Source organism: Hemitrygon akajei, chromosome 11 (assembly GCF_048418815.1).
Source record: "Hemitrygon akajei chromosome 11, sHemAka1.3, whole genome shotgun sequence".
NCBI classification, from domain to species: Eukaryota; Metazoa; Chordata; class Chondrichthyes; order Myliobatiformes; family Dasyatidae; genus Hemitrygon; species Hemitrygon akajei.
In genome coordinates this window covers 120,717,846-120,735,982 of record NC_133134.1, presented here as the reverse complement: position 1 = coordinate 120,735,982, position 18,137 = coordinate 120,717,846, and the positions used below count along the sequence as shown (strand labels likewise).

At 40.3% G+C, this 18,137-nt stretch overlaps 1 protein-coding gene across 1 annotated transcript in view; it reads left to right on the top strand.

The window, feature by feature from the left end:
* Positions 1-1,215: 1,215 nt before the first annotated feature.
* LOC140735982 (protein-glutamine gamma-glutamyltransferase 2-like) overlaps positions 1,216-18,137 on the top strand; it is a 38,380-nt gene continuing 21,458 nt past the window's right edge. Inside the window, exons 1-6 of the mRNA XM_073061624.1 lie at positions 1,216-1,364; positions 13,050-13,238; positions 13,954-14,193; positions 14,838-14,956; positions 15,983-16,111; positions 17,528-17,705. Of these exons, the coding sequence (XP_072917725.1) occupies positions 1,355-1,364; positions 13,050-13,238; positions 13,954-14,193; positions 14,838-14,956; positions 15,983-16,111; positions 17,528-17,705 (865 nt within the window). The 5' untranslated portion in view covers positions 1,216-1,354. The remainder of the gene's footprint in view (positions 1,365-13,049; positions 13,239-13,953; positions 14,194-14,837; positions 14,957-15,982; positions 16,112-17,527; positions 17,706-18,137) is intronic.

Genomic DNA, 18,137 nt, shown 5'->3' with positions numbered 1-18,137 from the left:
TTCCATTGCTGAGTGAAGGATTTCGTTTCCAAAGGCTTTTGTGAGTAAATCTGGATTTGTTATAGCCAATTTTTTTGTCTTGTGGAGAACTAAAAACACCAGAAGTATAGAGTGTAAATTTGCTTGTAAAACTTCAGCATAAATTGGTCCAACTCTCCTACTCCCCTTCAGCTCAAGGCTAAGTCATAGAACTATAATGTTCTGTAGCATGGAGTTGCACATTAAGCCAACTATCAAGCATGCATCTACACTAATTCTATTTTTAAGAATTCTATCTACATTCCCATCAATCCCCTGAGATTTTATTACTCATTTGCACACTGAGGTGATTTGCAGTGGTCAGTTATCCCATGAACATTCCAGACTCATGACTACTACCATCCAGAAGAATGAAAACAGCAGAGAGCTGGGAACACCACCACTTGGAAATACCCCACCGAGTTACTCACCATCCTGACGTGAAAACGTTCCTTCATTGTCGCTGGGTCAAAATCATGGAATTCCCTCCCTAACAGCTCTGTCGGTGTACCTACACCTCAGAGACTACAGTGGTTCAAGAAGGCAGCTCATCACCACCTTCTCAAAGGCAACTAGGGATGGGCAAAAAATGCTGACTTAGCTGGCCTCACCCACATTCCGTGAATGAATAAATTAAAAAAATTGAGACGGAAGAATTGGGAACACCTGATTATTACCCACATGGTCATGGACCACTACAAACTTTTAAGTGAAGGCCACCCTAAAGGGAAATTCTTTTTGTAGAAAAAGGGGTTCCTTTTGATAATATTTCTGATACTCAGTAATATGTGAGCTTGTTTGTATCTGTTGTCTTTGCACTTCCAAATGGCAGAGAATACCTGAATTCTTTCAGTCTTGCAACAGGAAGACATAGGGAGCTGCACTATCCCAGGAGTTGTGAAAGGAACTTGACATTGTGCAAGTGTGGTTGCCCTTTTTGGATGGTTGTGCATCACATCTTTACTGACAGTTATTGTGGTTGAGTATTGGGTTATTTAAAAAAAATCAGCAAACCATGGCTACAAAAAGCAGATAACTGCATTCTGTTTTTTTATAGTCACAGCCCAAGGATGTAACAGGGTGGAACTGTGTGCATGTTTAGAATATACTGGATATTCTTTCAAAGATTAGCTTATTTGTGCGACTGGTTAAACAAAAGTAGTAGTTACATAATGTTTACGTGGATTCCTACTTAGGTACCTCCTACTGGGGTGTGGCGATGGTTAGGTGCTATAGATATAAGCAGGATCTGCAGAAGTGGAAGTGACTTTTTCAATTGGAGACGTTGATCAGAGCATTTGAGAAAAAGAATAAAAGATTACCTTGTCGCAACAACATGGAGACTTGTGAGTTTGAAGCTTTAATGCTAAAAGATTGCTTGCTTTGCTTACTGTATTTGTGGCAAATGATTTCTTTCTTCTGCTTTATGTAATTAGCATGTGGTACGATTAAAGAATGCCTGCCACAGTGATTGACAACGGTGTCTAACTCTGTCCTGTGCTCCTATTTGTTCTGCATTTTTTTTTTAAAGCATGCACTCCTTTCTTTTTGGTATTATTTTGATCATGGATGAAAGTTTAAAATGTTTTGTACCTGGGCTTCTCTTCTAGATGTTTATACTTAGCTTATAGATAGATAGATAGATAGATAGATAGATACTTTATTCATCCCCATGGGGAAATTCAACTTTTTTTCCAATGTCCCTTACACTTGTTGTAGCAAAACTAATTACATACAATACTTAACTCAGTAAAAAATATGATATGCATCTAAATCACTATCTCAAAAAGCATTAATAATAGCTTTTAAAAAGTTCTTAAGTCCTGGCGGTAGAATTGTAAAGCCTAATGGCATTGGGGAGTATTGACCTCTTCATCCTGTCTGAGGAGCATTGTATCGATAGTAACCTGTCGCTGAAACTGCTTCTCTGTCTCTGGATGGTGCTATGTAGAGGATGTTCAGAGTTATCCATAATTGACCGTAGCCTACTCAGCGCCCTTCGCTCAGCTACCAATGTTAAACTCTCCAGTACTTTGCCCACGACAGAGCCCGCCTTCCTTACCAGCTTATTAAGACGTGAGGCGTCCCTCTTCTTAATGCTTCCTCCCCAACACGCCACCACAAAGAAGAGGGCGCTCTCCACAACTGACCTATAGAACATCTTCAGCATCTCACAACAGACATTGAATGACGCCAACCTTCTTAGGAAGTACAGTCGACTCTGTGCCTTCCTGCACAAGGCATCTGTGTTGGCAGTCCAGTCTAGCTTCATGTGCTTAACATGTGTTTTTAAGAGTGTTAGAACATTTTTTAGAAAAGACAGTTGTAGTGAACTTTGAGTCATTTTAATGTTAGCAAAGGCGCTCCTTCACAATGATAATCAGTGAACTCAGCAAGAAAAAAACAAGGATATTGAAGCAAGATTGGGATACAATCTACAAACGTTTGTATTTGTATGCACGTGGTATATAGATAGCTTTGCTAGTATCAGTTTATATGGGGTGCTAGAGCATGGTAGGTATTGGTATGACTGCCTCCAGGGTAGCAAGATGGTGCAGCAACAATTTGCATTAGTTTATTGTTGTCACGTGTACCAAGATTCAGTGGAAAACTTGTCTTGCATGTTGTTAATACATCATTACATCATTGCTAATAAATCATTGCACTGTGCATTGAGCTTGAGTAGGTAGAAAAATAGCAATGCAAGATAAAATCTAAACACTACCAAAAAGTGCAGTGCATGTTAGCATAAAGTGTAAGTTCATAACAAGGTAGATTGTGATTTCTAGAGTCCATCTTATTGCACTAGAGGTCCAGTCAAGAGTCTGATTGATAACTGTGGGATAGAAGCTGTCCTTGAGCATAGTGGGACATGCTTTTGTATCTTCTGCGCAATGGGAGAGGGCAGATGAGAGACTGTCCAGTGTGGGTGGGGTCTTTTATTACACTGGCTGATTTACTGAGGTAGCAAGAATTATATTTGGAAACAGTGGGATGGGCGGAGTGGGGTAGGTTGGTTCCTTTGATGTGCTGAGCAGTGTCCACAACTCTCTGTAGTTTCTTGTGGTCATATGCAGAGCAATTGGCATATCAAGATGTTATGCATTCAGACAGAATGCTTTCTCTGGTGCATTGATAAAACATGGTAAGAGTTGATGGGGACATGCTGAATTTCTTTAGCCTCCAGAGGAAGTAGAGGCACTGTTGTCTTTTTTTGGCCATGATATCAACGTGGTTGGACCAGGGAGGTCTATAGGTGATGTTCACATCTAGGAACTTGTAGCAGCTCTGTACCCTCTGAACCTCAACACCACTGATGTGCACCAACCCCCATCCCAGCTGTCTGGAGTCAATGACCACTTCATTTGATTTTTGACATTGAGGAAAAGGCCATTGTCATGATAACATTTCCTCCTGTATCCTGACTCATTGTTATTTGAGATGTGGCCCACTGCGGTGGTATCATCTCCAAACTTGTAGATGGAGTTAGCGCAGAATCTAGCCATGCTGTCTTGAGTGTTCAGGGAGTGGAGCAGGGGGCTCAGAATACAAACTTGTGGAGCATCAGTGTTTAGAATGGTTGTGGCAGAGGTGGTGGTACTTATCCTAATTGTGGTCAGAAGGAAAAGGATCCAGTAACAGAGGGAAACATTAACTCTCAGGGTTGGAATGTGGTGATGAGCTTGCTTGGAATGATAGTATTGAAAGCAAAAATATAGTCAGTTATCAACAGTCTTCCACGGGTGTCTTTACTGTCTAGTTGCTTCATAGACGAGTGTGTGGTCTCTGCTGTTGATCTGTTTCGATAGTAGGCAAATTGTGAAAGGTCAACAGTGTTTGGAAAGCAGGAGTTGATGAGTCACTGCTGAAACACCGAAGCTGGTGAAATAAAGATCTTTATTCATCACAATAAGCAGGCATTCTACTGGATGCCCTCTCTGAAGACTCTTCCAAACTCAAAAAATACCATATATTATACCGTTAACATCAAAGGTAAGAGCTGGTAATTCAATACAATTTCATTAGTTACAATGACATCACTTCAATTTCTTGGGTTGACAATTCCTCCTTTGAATTACAGAGGTACAGTAGGAGACACATCTGGATGTTTAAATGCAGGGCCTCGTCACCCATCCTACCTATGTCATTGTTAGCAACATGGATCACAACTTCTGGCTGCTCACTCTCCCACTTAAAGTGTGCTGTGGACTGTTTCTGAGGTGTCCCTGATCTGGCACACAGGAGGCAACAAATTACCCCAGAACCTCATTCTCATCTGTAGAACCTCTTTTCTGTTCCCCTAACCAATGAATCCACTCTCACTACCATTCATCCCCCTCCCTCCTTCCCTTCTGAGGGGCAGAGTCAGACTCATAGCCAGTAACCTGACCCCTGTGGCTTTTCTCTGCTGGATCATCTCCCCAATAGTATCCAAAGCGGTAGGCCTGTTATTGAGGGGAATGGCCACAGGGAGACTTGGCACTGGCTGCCTATCCCCTTTCCCCCGCCTGATGGTTACCCAGTTACCCGTGTCCTGCACTTGGGATACAACTACTTACTTGTATGCCCTGTTTTTCAAACCCTCAGCTTCCTGTTCATCCAGTTCCAGCTCCAACTGCATAGTACAGTCTGTTGGAAGCTGCAGTTGGATGCACTTCTTGCAAATGAGGGCATCAGGGACACTGGAGGTCTCCCTACATTCCCACACCCACTAGGGGAGCATTCCAGTATCCTGTCTGGAATCCACACTAAATGGGCAATAAGAAATAACTATTCTCACTGGAATTCAGGAGAGTGGGAGGAGATCTTATAGAAACATATAAAATTATGAAAGGGATAGATAAGATGGAGGCAGGAAAGTTGTTTCCACTGGTAGGTGAGACTAGAGTTAGGGGATGGTTTGGGGGAGTAGATTTAGGACGGAGACGAGGAGGAGGTGCTTTTTCCAGAGGTTGGCCAGATCTGCCATGATCTTATTGAATGTTGGAGCAGGCTTGATGAGCCAGAAAGAATAAATAATGAAAAATAATCTACCTACGGACGAGTCTCTCCTCGCTAAAGCCTCAACTTCCCACTCCGACATTAGCCTACTCTTACAATGGCCACTCTGCTTAAACATTTTTTGATTAGTCCTTGCCAAGTGCCTAATAATGTGTAATCCAATGTCTCCTCAAGAATGTGACATGCAAAATGTGCCAACTACCTCCGCTTGCTTCTTTTAAACTTTCTCTCTCCAAGCAATCCGGTGCCTCCTTAATTTAAAGCTATAGTATCTTCCCTCATTACTGCCATTTCCACCAGTTGACCGTGTATCACCCCACACTCCTGAGCTGGATTGTTTCCCATATTCCACTGTCATTTCACTTTAACCACTTGGCAAGCCATATCTCTTGAGAAGCCAGCATTTTGCTGCGGGCTATCAGCCTGTGCAGTATAGACAGTACTGTATGTAAAGCTATACTTTCAACTTCAGACTGATTACTGCTTCAAATTGCATTAAGAACTGAAGACTGGCTCTTGTTTGAATTAATACATTATATGCTGTATTCACATAACTCCGGAATATTCTTTAAAATATCTCATGACTAAGCTCTCGATGCTCTTCATGATGGTACATGTTAGAGCCATTAATGACTGTGCAGAAGTCATTAATGCACATTATCTTACTCTTCTAATGTTGCTACTCATAGCTCCACGGACCTGCATTCAATCTTGTTGCTAGGTGCTATTTTTGTGGAGTTGCAGTTTCTTCCTGTTAAGGGATAGGTTCCTTTAATTGATGACAGTAAATTGCCCTTTGACGTAGGGAGGTCACAAATGAACCAAACATTGGTTGATAAGCAAATGGGAAAGAAAAAGCTGGAGGCAACAAGGAAGGGAGCAATGAACCTGATGAGATTCTTCTATTGAGAGTTGGCATAAACTTCACGAGCTGAATGTATTGTGCATCATCTTAAATTAGATTCAGGCAATGTGCCATATTGGAGTGAAACCAGTGGCATTACTTGCCATAGTACTGGATAAGTTGAGAGTGATAGGTTACTGTTTCAGACTTATTCCTGACGTATAATGGGTTGATGATTGGTACTTGTAGGATTATTTGAGGGTGCGGTTGGAAGGAATGTTATTGCACCCAGAACAATGATCAGCTAAAATGCATATCGGGCAAATATCTTCTAGTTATGATAGATAGCTGAATTTAAATTTGAACAGCCACCACCATAAATCAAATGTATCACAGTCAAATTTGATATCTGCTGGAAGGGAGAGGATGAGAATGACTGGGCAGATTACACAAGAATCAGGAATCAGGAACTAACAACACCTACAAAACCAACTGAAGCAAATTATCCTAAAGAGATAATCAGGACAGTGTTGCACTTTAAGATTACAGGAAAATAAACTCAAGAATGAACTCCACCATGGATGCTCCCAAGGCAGGCTGTGGAAGGAGAAGGGTTGGGCATGGGGCTAGTAACCCCATCATGTAAAATCTAGAATTACAGAAACACTAACAGAAACTCTAAAGCCCAGACCACTGGGAGAGGGAGGATATCCAAAGATGGGCTACACCTGGGAACAACTTGAAAAACTGGCCCAGGAGAGGGGCTAAGGCAGGCTGCTTTCAATGGCTTATGTTCCAGTAGGGGTGTTGAGTTTAAGTGAGTAAGTTCAGTAATGGGATTGATAGGAATGCTTTGAGAGCAGAAAGGAGTCTAATCTACAATTGTTATGATACAGCAACAATAACTATAGAATTGAGGCAGGTTTTTTTTTATAAACAGATAAAACATTTATTAAACACTGCTCAATAAAGAAACCAAAAGTAAACAAACGACTAACTTAACTGGAAGTTAACGGCTCTATGGCAACTCGAACAGTTCTTAAAGCGATAAATGCGAACACAGTTCTTAAAGCGATAAATGCAAAAGTCCAAATGATTTACACAGTCAGTAAGGAGAGACTTTCCTGAAGTAATGAATTCCTCGACAACGAGACGTTACTGCTGATCCCAGCCAAAATATGTCTTGCCTGAAGGATTTACGATGAAGGAAATAAAAACGGCTTAAAAGAACTGACCTTCTCTTGGCAAATAACACTGCGCCCAGCTCTTTCTGCTTTCACAACGCAGGAGCTATCTCGGATGCGGGTTACTACCCTCTGAATGTGGATTCAATAGCGTCAATCCTGTACTACCAATGACTACACCAACTTTACTCAATCTTTCGGGTCTCCATACTTCCATAAATTCTGCACTCTCCAACTGGACTAAACTGGCAGCATTTGGTGAGACTGCCAGCAATAACCTTTGAGACTTAAGGCAGAGAGTAAAACTCCACTTTAAAACAAAACTGCGTCATGAGATGAATACGCAGCATAACAGAGTCACTGACGAATTAAACCACAAACTGACCTGCGTCACAGCAGGCTTTCCCCTTTTATACCTGTTGAAACAGGCCATCACATGACCTCTCACTGATGGGGAAATTACATCATGTGATCTCACACTGGTGGGAAACTACATCACCCCACCATCACCAGATCATTACATCATGCTCGCCAGATATTCAATTACGTCATGGTTATAAGACAGTCACAAGATACCCACAGGGTATGTAACACAGTAAATAAATCATTATGAGAACTTAGTAATATTAGTTTAAAAAAATTAACCAAATAGAAGCAAGAAACTATTTAGAAGAAACAGTATAATGGCTTATAAAATTCAAATCTTGTGTTAGTACACTTTCCATCATGTGACTTAAAAACACATTTAAATTTACCTTGTCATTTTCCTTTAAAGCACTGTATTTCAAACCAGACAGCTGGAGAATCAATACAACATTAAGACTATCGGACTTAATGAAGATGTAGTGTTACATACCCCGCAACTGGGTGTCTAACCAGCAGAGAAAGAAGAATCCGTTGGAGTCTGGTGGTACTATATTCAAAAGTGTTTATTAATAAAAATAAGCAAAAATCTATCAATAATGCAAATATATAGATAACACAAGTTAGCAATAATAAACCCAGAAGTGTAGGAATAATAATAAGCAATAATAAACAAGCTCTAGCGATGTCTAGGGGTAAATGAATTGTCATAGAATTTAAAGTTCAGTTCAGTTCATGCGTGCTGAGGTAGATATTGGTTGTTGTGTTGTAATCGTTGGAGAGAGAGAGAGAGAGAGCGAGCGAGAAGTAACAGCTACAGCAGTCAAACCTTCCTTTGCGTTCTTGATCCGTTGTGTCATTGCGGCCATTCAGTTATGACCCCTCTGTCCTTCAGCTAGACCATTCTTCTGTGGTGGACTCGTCACTCTGGCATGAGTGGACACACACACACAAGTCCCCACTGGCCCTACTATAACACTGTGAGTTTTACAGACCGACCTCCTGGTTCAGTCTCCAAAGCCCCACACCTTCCTGTGGGTTCCAACACTCAATCAGTGTCCACTAGTGTGTCTCCTGGTGTGTCTGAAGGGTGTCTCTCCAGACCTGACTTTTATCCCTACTCATGGGGTCTCAGCTATCAATCAATTTTGAATGACTGAGTCCATCAAACCAGCCCACTCTGGCTGTCCACTGAGGAATGTTAATGAACAGAATGGTATAAGATAAATAACCGTCTCAGAAGTCATAATACGGTGAATCAACAAGTCTCTCTGCCCTCTCTTATCAGTAGCAGATGTTCTTGCATGTTTTCTTTTCATCTCCCTCTCTCATGAGCAGCATAGCAACAGTAATGGTTTGTGATTCTCCCGGTGGGGGGGGGGGGGGGAGAATATGGGCAACTCTGCCCCCCATTGTCCATCAGAACTGTTCATCCTTCATAACAGTAGAAAGATTTTGATTCCCCCAGGGGATTTCCCAAGTTATCAGGAACACCAACTTAAAAAAAACTGTGCCTGTGTGAAATTCATAGAACACATTTAATAGTATATGCCTACATTTGAATATAAACCACAGTGGATTTCTGTCAACAGAGTTATACAGCGTGGAAGCAGGATCTTCCATTCATCAGGTCCGAGGCGACACTTAAGCATTCACAGAACATAAAACACTGAGAGGCACATGAGCATGTCGTTTGACCCATGACGTCTGCACCAAACAAGGTGCCGAATTAAATCTTTTCTGTGGTATGATCGATATTCCACCATTCCCTACAGATTCATGTATAAACACCACTATCATATCTGCTTCCTCTACCACTCTTGGCAGCACATTTCAGGGACCCACCACTCCCTGTGTAAAAACTTTACCCCTCACACCTCCTTTGAACTTTTCCTATCTCATCTTATAACCACATAACCGTATAACAATTACAGCATGGAAACAGGCCATCTCGGCCCTTCTAGTCTGTGCCGAACGCTTACTCTCATCTAGTCCCACTGACCCGCACTCAGCCCATAAACCTCCATTCCTTTCCTGTCCATATACCTATCTAATTTTGCTTCAAATGACAATACCAAACCTACCTCTACCACTTCTACTGGAAGCTCGTTCCAGCATATCTTACATATATGCTGTCTAGTACTTGGCATTTCTACCCTGGGAAAAAGATTCCAACAGTATACCCAATCCATGCTTCATTTTCATTTTATATTAGGTTCCCCCCTCAGCCCCAGATTCTCCATAGAAAGCAACCCAAATATGTCCTTATAGAACACGCCCTTTAATCCAGGCAGCATCCTGGTAAACATTTTCTCCACCCTTTCCCAAGCCTTAAGTTCCTCTCTATCCTCCCTGTAATGGGGTGACCAGAATTGCACACAATCCTCCATGCAGCCTAACCAAAGATTTATGTAGCTGCAACATGACCTCTTTATCACATACAAAAATACAACTGCAGATGCTGTGGATCAAAGAATACGTACACGACGCTGGAAGAACTCAGCAGTTCAGGCAGCATCCGTGAGAAAAGAGTAGCCAATGTTTCAGGCTGACCCTTCATCCAGCGTTGTGTACGTATGACCTCTTTATCGTTATTTCTTTACTCAGTGCCTCATCCAGTGAAAGCAAGCATGTCATTTACAATACCTTCTTTTCTACCCTTAACTACTTGTGTGATCACTATCAGTGAGACATTCACTTTCACTCCTGATAAACTAATCCCATTTGATTCTTCCCACATTCCCATCGATTCTCACTGGATTCCATCATTTACTTATAGACTAGGAGTAATATATAGTGGCCAATTAACCTTCCAAACAGCACAATATTGTGATGTGAGTAGTAAGTTAAACATCCAGACAAGGCTTTATGAAGCACTGGTTAATATTGTGAACTTGGAATATTGTGAACAGTTTTGAGCTCCTTAGCCAAGAAAGGATGTGCTGACATTGCAGAGGGTTCAAATTAGGTCCATGAAAATAATCCAGAACTTAAAGGCTTGTCATATGAAGAGCATTTGATGGCTCTGGGCCTGCATTCACTGGAATTCAGAAGAATGAGAGGTGGCCTCATTGAAACCTACTGAATGTTGAAAGGCCTCGACAGAGTGGATGTGGAGAGGATACTTTCTATGGTGGGGGAGTCTAAGATCAGAGGACACAGCCTCAGAAAAGTGGAGTTATCTTTTTAGAAGTGAGATGAGCAGGATTTTCTTTAGCCGGAGAATGGTGAATCTGTTGTATTTGTTGCCACAGGCAGCTATGGTGGCCAAGTTATTTGGTTTATTTAAGGCAGAGGTTGATAGATTCTCAATTAGGGAGGGCATAAAAGGATATACGGGGAGAAAGCAGGAGATTGGGGCTGAGAGGGAAAATGGATAAACCATGATAAAATGGCAGAGCAGACTCAATGAGCTATATAGCCTATTTCTGCTCTTAAATCTTGTGGTCTTATGGTCTAAATGCATGCAGTCACAGGGAGACCTCACACAGCCCTGGGTTGCTGGAGGCCTGAGGCAGCAGCAATACTAGCTGCACCTATGTGCCCTGCAAGTTTAGTTACTTTCATTAAAAATAGATGTTTTCCTCAAGGAACCAAGATGTAGCAGGTAGTGCAGCTGCTGCACAGAGCCAGTGACTTGAGTTCAGCCAGCGCCATCTGTGTGGAATTTACACATTCTACCTGTCACCATGTGGGTTTCCTGTGCATGCTCTCACACTCTCATTTCCTCCAAATCCACCAGATATACTGGCTGCAGGTTAATCGACTACTGCAGATTATCTCAGTGTGGGTAGCTGGGAGGAAAATCAGGGAATTTGTGAAAGTTAACTTGCATGTGTGAGAGTATAGGTTATGGTGAAGTAAATGGGGGAGTGGAATTGACAGGATTTCTCTGCAAACTGGTGTTGGCTCAGTAGGTAATACTCCCTTCTTTATCATAAGGAAATAAATGCCAAAACTTGCACTGACTAAATTTATGAATGAGAAGAATGGCCCAGTTTTTGCAGGTAATGCAGGTGATATTTCCCCGTTTGCAAATCAGCAGCTTTAGAATTTCTGATATACAAAGCGACAGGTGAAATCTCCATAAAGAGGAGCTATTTGAGACCTTAGCATGCTTAAAGGGTAATAAATCCCCAGGGCTGTGAGTTGATCTCAGGTTGCTCTCCAAGACAAGGGAAGAAGTTGCTGGGGTGTTAATTGGGATTTTTAAAGCTTGCTGGCTATAAGTAACGTACCAGATGGCTGATGGATAGTAAATGTGATCCACTTTTCCAAGAAAGCAACAGAGAAAAGCCTGGTAATTCCAGACCTGGGAGCCTGACATCAGTAGCAGGGAAGTTAGTGGAAAAGGTTCTGAGAGGTAGAGGTAATGATCATTTAAAAAGTAATAGCAGATTTTGCTTGACCAATCTAAAAAATCTTTTTGAAGAGGTGTACTGAGTGCGGCATTGCGGTGGACATGTTTTACATGGATTTCAATAAGAGACTGGTCTAAGGAGTTAGGGTCCAAAGAATCCAAGGAAAATTGGTAAATTGGATCCAAAATTGACTGGGCAATAGAAGATAAAGGGCGATCGTATAAGGTCGTTTTTCATGTTTGGATGCCTCATACTAGTGGTGTTCCACACTGATCAGACCTTTGCTATTTGTAAAACATGAATAACTTGGATACAGATGAAGGAAGCGTGATCAGCAAGATTTTACAAAGATTTTACAAAGGTTGCTGGAGTTGTTAATATGGAGGGTACACTTATGCTACAGGATGATATCAGTCTGTTGGTGAAAAGGACCAAGAAATGGCAGACGGAGTATAGTCCAGATAAATGTGTGATGATGCAGCTAGGGAGAGCTAATGAGGACATAACTTGTAGAGTTTGAGGGAGCACCAAGGAACAAAGTGGCCTTGCTGTACAAGTTCAAAGATCTTTGAAGGTGGCAGCATAGGTAGATCATTTGGTTATGGAGGCATATGGGATACTGGCCTTTGCTGGTTGCAACATTGAATAAAACAGGGAGTTCATGCTCTAAATTTATAAAAGATTGGCCAGAGCTCAGATGGAGTAGAGCACATGGTCCTGGTTTCCACACTATCGAAAGATGCATAGGCAATTCACCAGGTTGTTGCCTACCACGGAATGCTTTTGCCCTAGGGAGAGATTGTAGAGATTAGTTGGACGTGGTCTGTTCACCTTGGTACAGTGATGTTAACAGGAGACAGGATTGAGATACATAAAATTTGGAGTGGTATAGATTGTGTGTCTTCATATTAGATGTAAATAAATCCAGAGAACATTCTGTAGCTTTAGGGTCAAAGGTAAGAGATGGATGAGAGAGGATCGAAGGGAGGACCTTCTTCATCCAGAGAGTGGTGAGTTTTTTTGCTGTCTGGTATGTATAAGCTAAATCCAAAGTTTTTTCAGTGCCAAGGCATCAATACTCATGACAAAAATTGATGGCAAGTATGATTAGCTACTGCCAGCCGTGAATTCTGTCCCATTACTTCTCTTCAATTCACGTTATAGGTACTTTTATTCTTCCAGAATCACGGAGTCACAGAATCCACAATCAGGAGTGCTCAGCAACATTTAAAACTTTAACAGAAAATCTTTAATAATCTTTAATAATTCTTTCTAAAGCTGACGGGTGCCAAGCTGACAGGTGCCAAGTTGACTTCCAGTATGAAAAGAATAACAAGGAGCATCGAACAATTGAGATTAGCAACAAGCGACTGATAGTCAGAAGGGGACAAACCTTCAATATTAAGGTGACCTTCAAAGATGGATTCAATCCCCAAGAGGCCACAGTAATCTTGATTTTAGAGGCAGGTAATGAGACGTGCACTTTAAAATGTACTGCAATATTTCAATGCAACATGAAAGATATAAAAGATATATGTTAAAAATTACTCTTATGATGTGATATTTATTTAATAAATGAACAAATATGATATATTTACTTGAATGTATAGTTGCACTAGCTTCCACCAAAATGCTCCCACGGGAGTCCGGTTAATAGTTATCCAATGCGTGTGATTGGGGAAGACTGCTTTGGACTAAAGCCAGAGCCTGTCCCCGGATATGAACTGAACGTTTAGAATTGGTACAATTTTCAATGTTTTCAGTGTATTAAAGTTGTACTGTAGGAGAATTATAAGTTCTAACAAACTATTATCTTGCAAAGGATTCAGTATATACTTAAATACAAGAGATTCTGCAGATGCTGGAAATCCAGAGTAACACACACAAAATGCTGGAAGAGTTTGTCAAGTCAGGCAACACCTGTGGAGATGAATAAACAGTCAGCATTTTGGGCCAAGACCTTCTGTCCTGATGTGTGGTCTCAGCCTGAGATGCTTATTCCTCTCCATAGATGCTGCCTGACCTGTTCGGTTCCGTAGTATTTGCTACAGTGTATACTAAAATAAAATTGCATTGCCTTTACAAAATAGTTTGGTTAAAAAAGAATTATTATTGCATTTTCAAAACAAAATACTATTTGCTTTTGATATATTTTTAATTATTTCTGTTGGTCTTGCTTTAGGTCAAAAAGCTAAGAGATCTAACAATTCCAAAATAGAGGTTCGCTTCACTGAGTCAATAAATACAAAAAGATGGAGTGGAGTAATCTCCTCTGCCACCACAGATGAATTATGCTTGGCCATATCACCATCGCCACAAGCCATAATTGGTTACTACAACTTATTTCTGCAGCATGCTTACAAAGAGGATGTGAAGTACAATCTTGGAAATTTTGTTGTACTCTTCAATCCCTGGTGCTCAGGTACATCTCATTTTAGGTAACTGTATTTCTGCAGTTAGTGACTCATTGCAATAGACACTTTGATGAATTTTCCCAATGTAAGTTTGACTATGTTTAACAGATGGCTTTGTAAGTTTCAGTTGAATTTGCATTGTTAATATCTTACAAATCAGAATCGGGTTTAATATCACGAGTGCATGTCGTGAAATCTGTTAACTTTACAGTAGCAGTAAAATGAAATACGTGATAAATAAATAAATAGAAAAAAATTAAGTTCCATTAAGTATGTGTATATATATAAAATTGTTAAGTTAAAGTAAGTAGTGCAGAAGAAAACAGAAAGTAGTGAGATGGTGTTCATGGGTTCAATGTCCATTTAGGAATTGGATGGCGGAGGGGAAGAAGCTGTTCCTAAATCACTGAGTGTATGCCTTCTGGCTTCTGTACCTCCTACTTGATGGTAACAATGAGAAGAGGGTATGTCCTGGGTGGTGGGGATCCTTAATGATGGACACTGCCTTCCCTAGGCACCGTGCCTTGAAGATGACTTGAATACTATAGAGTCTAGTACCCATGATGGAGCTGACTAATTTTACAAGTTTCTGCAACTTACTTTGATATTGTCATGATCATATGATTATTGCCTTGTCTTCTTTATCTTTCAGAGGATGAAGTTTTTCTCAACAGTGACGTTCAACGAAATGAATATTTGTTGAATGAAAATGGAGTTATTTATGTTGGTGGTAGTGATTATATCAGTGACAGAAAATGGAATTTTGGACAGGTATATGAGTGTTAGGAAATATTTTATTGCTTTACTTTGGTGGACAGAGTAACATCACATAACATTTTTATACTTCTACTGGTTAGCATGGAAAGAGCTCTTTTGATTCCGTGGTCATGTATCTCTGTGTTAAATCATTCCCTGTTAAATAATTTAAAGAACTAAATGTATTCATTTTGCACTAAAATGGTGGAAATCAGCTGAGATATGCTCATTTCCAGAGTACATTAATGTTTCAAAGTGCTGATTTGGGTTAGAATATTGTACATAGAACAATGTAACACTGTCTGGGCCCTTTGATCACTGATGTTGTGCTGATCTAGATCAGCCAACTTCTTTATCCCTTCCCTCCTACATATTCCATAACTGTTCAATTTTTTTTCCATCCATGCGCCTATATAAGAGTCTCTTAAATGCCACTGTGACTACCACCAGCACACACAGCTCTGACATCTCTATAAAACTTTCCATCACTCAGCTTTTAGGGTTGCATGTTCCAGAGCGTCTTTTTCACATTACGTAACAAACTGAAGCTAAGCTGTATGTACTGTTCCCATAACCAAAGACCTGCTGATTCTTGCTTTGGGCCTATGTCTGAATACTGAAAGTGTGAATGCTTGAGCTGTATAGCCATGAGTACAGAATCCTGATCTGCAAATAAAAAACTGTTACATGAAATAATCACTGCAGTAAGCTAGCTGTACGTTTGATAGCAGAAATTGTCAGATGGCCTTTGAAATTGAAACAAAGGAAGAAGGCAGCTGCCTCCAATGTTGGGATTAAAAATCTGTACTTTAATTGACAAGGCAAGTGAAGCTGAGAAAGGATGAGCAACTTATGGATTCAAGGTCAAAGGACTGAAGAAAAAATGCTAAGAGCAGCTGAAACATTACTTTGTTAATTATTGGAGAAAAGGAAAACAAAATTAAATAACTCTAAGTTAAATTTAAAACAATATAGCATGGGAATAACTCTGGGAATTAAATTTGTGATGTTTAAAACTGATATAAACATTCATTTCTCTAGTTTGAAGAAGATATTTTGGACATCTGCCTGAAGATATTGGACAACACCCCCAAATATCTAAAATCACCAGGCAAGGAGATTCGAAAGCGATGCTCTGCTGTGTACATTGCTAGAACTGTGTCTGCCATGGTAAGCATTTAAATGTCAAGGATAAAGCTACGACATCCCTGGTGTACTCCTGGCAGAGTCACTCTGTCAGAAATAGTGCAAGCATGAAGGTACCTTAACTGATCTAGGATAGAAAGACCATTTTTGCACACCAGTTAGCCCCAGCCTCTGGGTCAAGGAAGAGTGAATATGGTCAGGTTCAGATATTGCACTCCTGCGGAGGTCTATTGAGAGAATTAGTGGTACATTAATTTGCCAATTCTCACTTTGAATAAGTACCACTTTGATGAGGAACTGAAGAATGCATGACATTGAATGAAACCCACAAGGCAGGAAACTCAGAAAAGGAGGAGAAGAATAAAACATTGAGAATTGGCAAAACAGCACAGTACAGCCCCTTCAGCCCACCATGCTGTGCCAACCCTTTAACCTATTTTAAGATCAATCTAATCCTTCCCTCCCACATAGCCCTCCATTTTTCTTTCATCCAAGTGCCTATCTAAGATTCTCTTATATGTTGCTAATGTATCTGCCTCTACCCCCACTACAAGCAGCGCATTCCATGCACCAACGTCTCTTTATGTGAAACAAAAAACTACCTCTGATATCCCACCCACACCCCACCATGCTTTCTACCAAACATCTTCAAATTATTCCCCTTTGCAATTAGCCATTCCCTTCCAGGGGAAAAATGTCTCTGATGCTCACAAACACTCAATGAACCATTTATTAGATAAATCCTGTTATTAATAATGTGGCCACTGAGTATATGTTCATGTGAGGGAAATGGACAATCAATGCCTGGAATCAGAACCTTCATCTGAACTGATCTGGACTGGATGTAGATTTCTTTATGCTTTCTCACTAATAGCAAAACTGTGATTTAATGGTCTATCCCAAGACTTTGGTCCAAACAAAATCTTGTCTGCTCACCCCTGGACACTCATCTTCTATTTTCTCTTTTCTGCCACCTTGATTCTAGCTTAGGTATTAATAGGGACTTTTCACAGTGATTTGACTTCAAATGCATGTCAGCTCAGGAAATGTTGTGGGTGGGGGGGGGGTGGTGCAGAAGATAGGAGATTGGGACTGAGAGGAAAATTGGATCAGTCGTGATGAAATATCGGAGTAGACTTGATGAGCCAAATAGCCTAATTCTGCTCCTATATTTTATGGTCTTAAAATAAATAAGGTTATCCCTTACCACTGTGTTTGTGGATTATTAATTTCCTTAGCAGTAGACCCAGAAAAAATAATATGATGTAGGACCAAATAATATGTTGAAAAAAGTGAAATTGTCATGACTGTCAGATGCAAAAATGGGAGCCAGTTCTTTGTAAGTGATTGTAAATTATCCAATATACTCATTCTTTTTATTTATTTATCATTGTCACATTTTTGCATTTTCAAAAAATATCTGTACACATTTATTTCCAGGTGAATTCTTCAGATGATAAAGGAGTTCTGACTGGTAGATGGAGTTCCCCATATACTGATGGAGTGTATCCAGGGAGATGGAATGGAAGTGTTGCAATTCTTCGGAAATGGAATGATGAGAACTGTAGAGCAGTTCGCTACGGGCAGTGCTGGGTGTTTGCTGCAGTGACTTGCACAGGTAGAGAGACAACTGGCATTTGAGCTATTAAAGAAAATGACAGCTGAAAATTGTGTTAAATGTACATATATATTTAAACATTTCTAAGTATAATTAAAATATATTTTTCATTAGTAAGTGGTTATAGAAAAATATTTTAATATTAAATGACGTATTCCCACATTTTGCATGGGAACAGCATTTCAGTAGCAGATTAACATAAATCCAATGGAATAGTACAAACGACAGTTTACATAATGTCACTAATGGTAGGAACTCAGGCGAGTATGAAAATATAAGTAGTGTGTGAAGAGGCTGGTTCTCTATATCAAAATAAGCATATGGTAGAAATAGAGGAAAAAGCTCCAAAGCATGCACCATAGACTCAAGTGATATTAACTAGTGATATTATGCCTTTGTCACAACAGAAAATATGATAACCTGACAGATTTA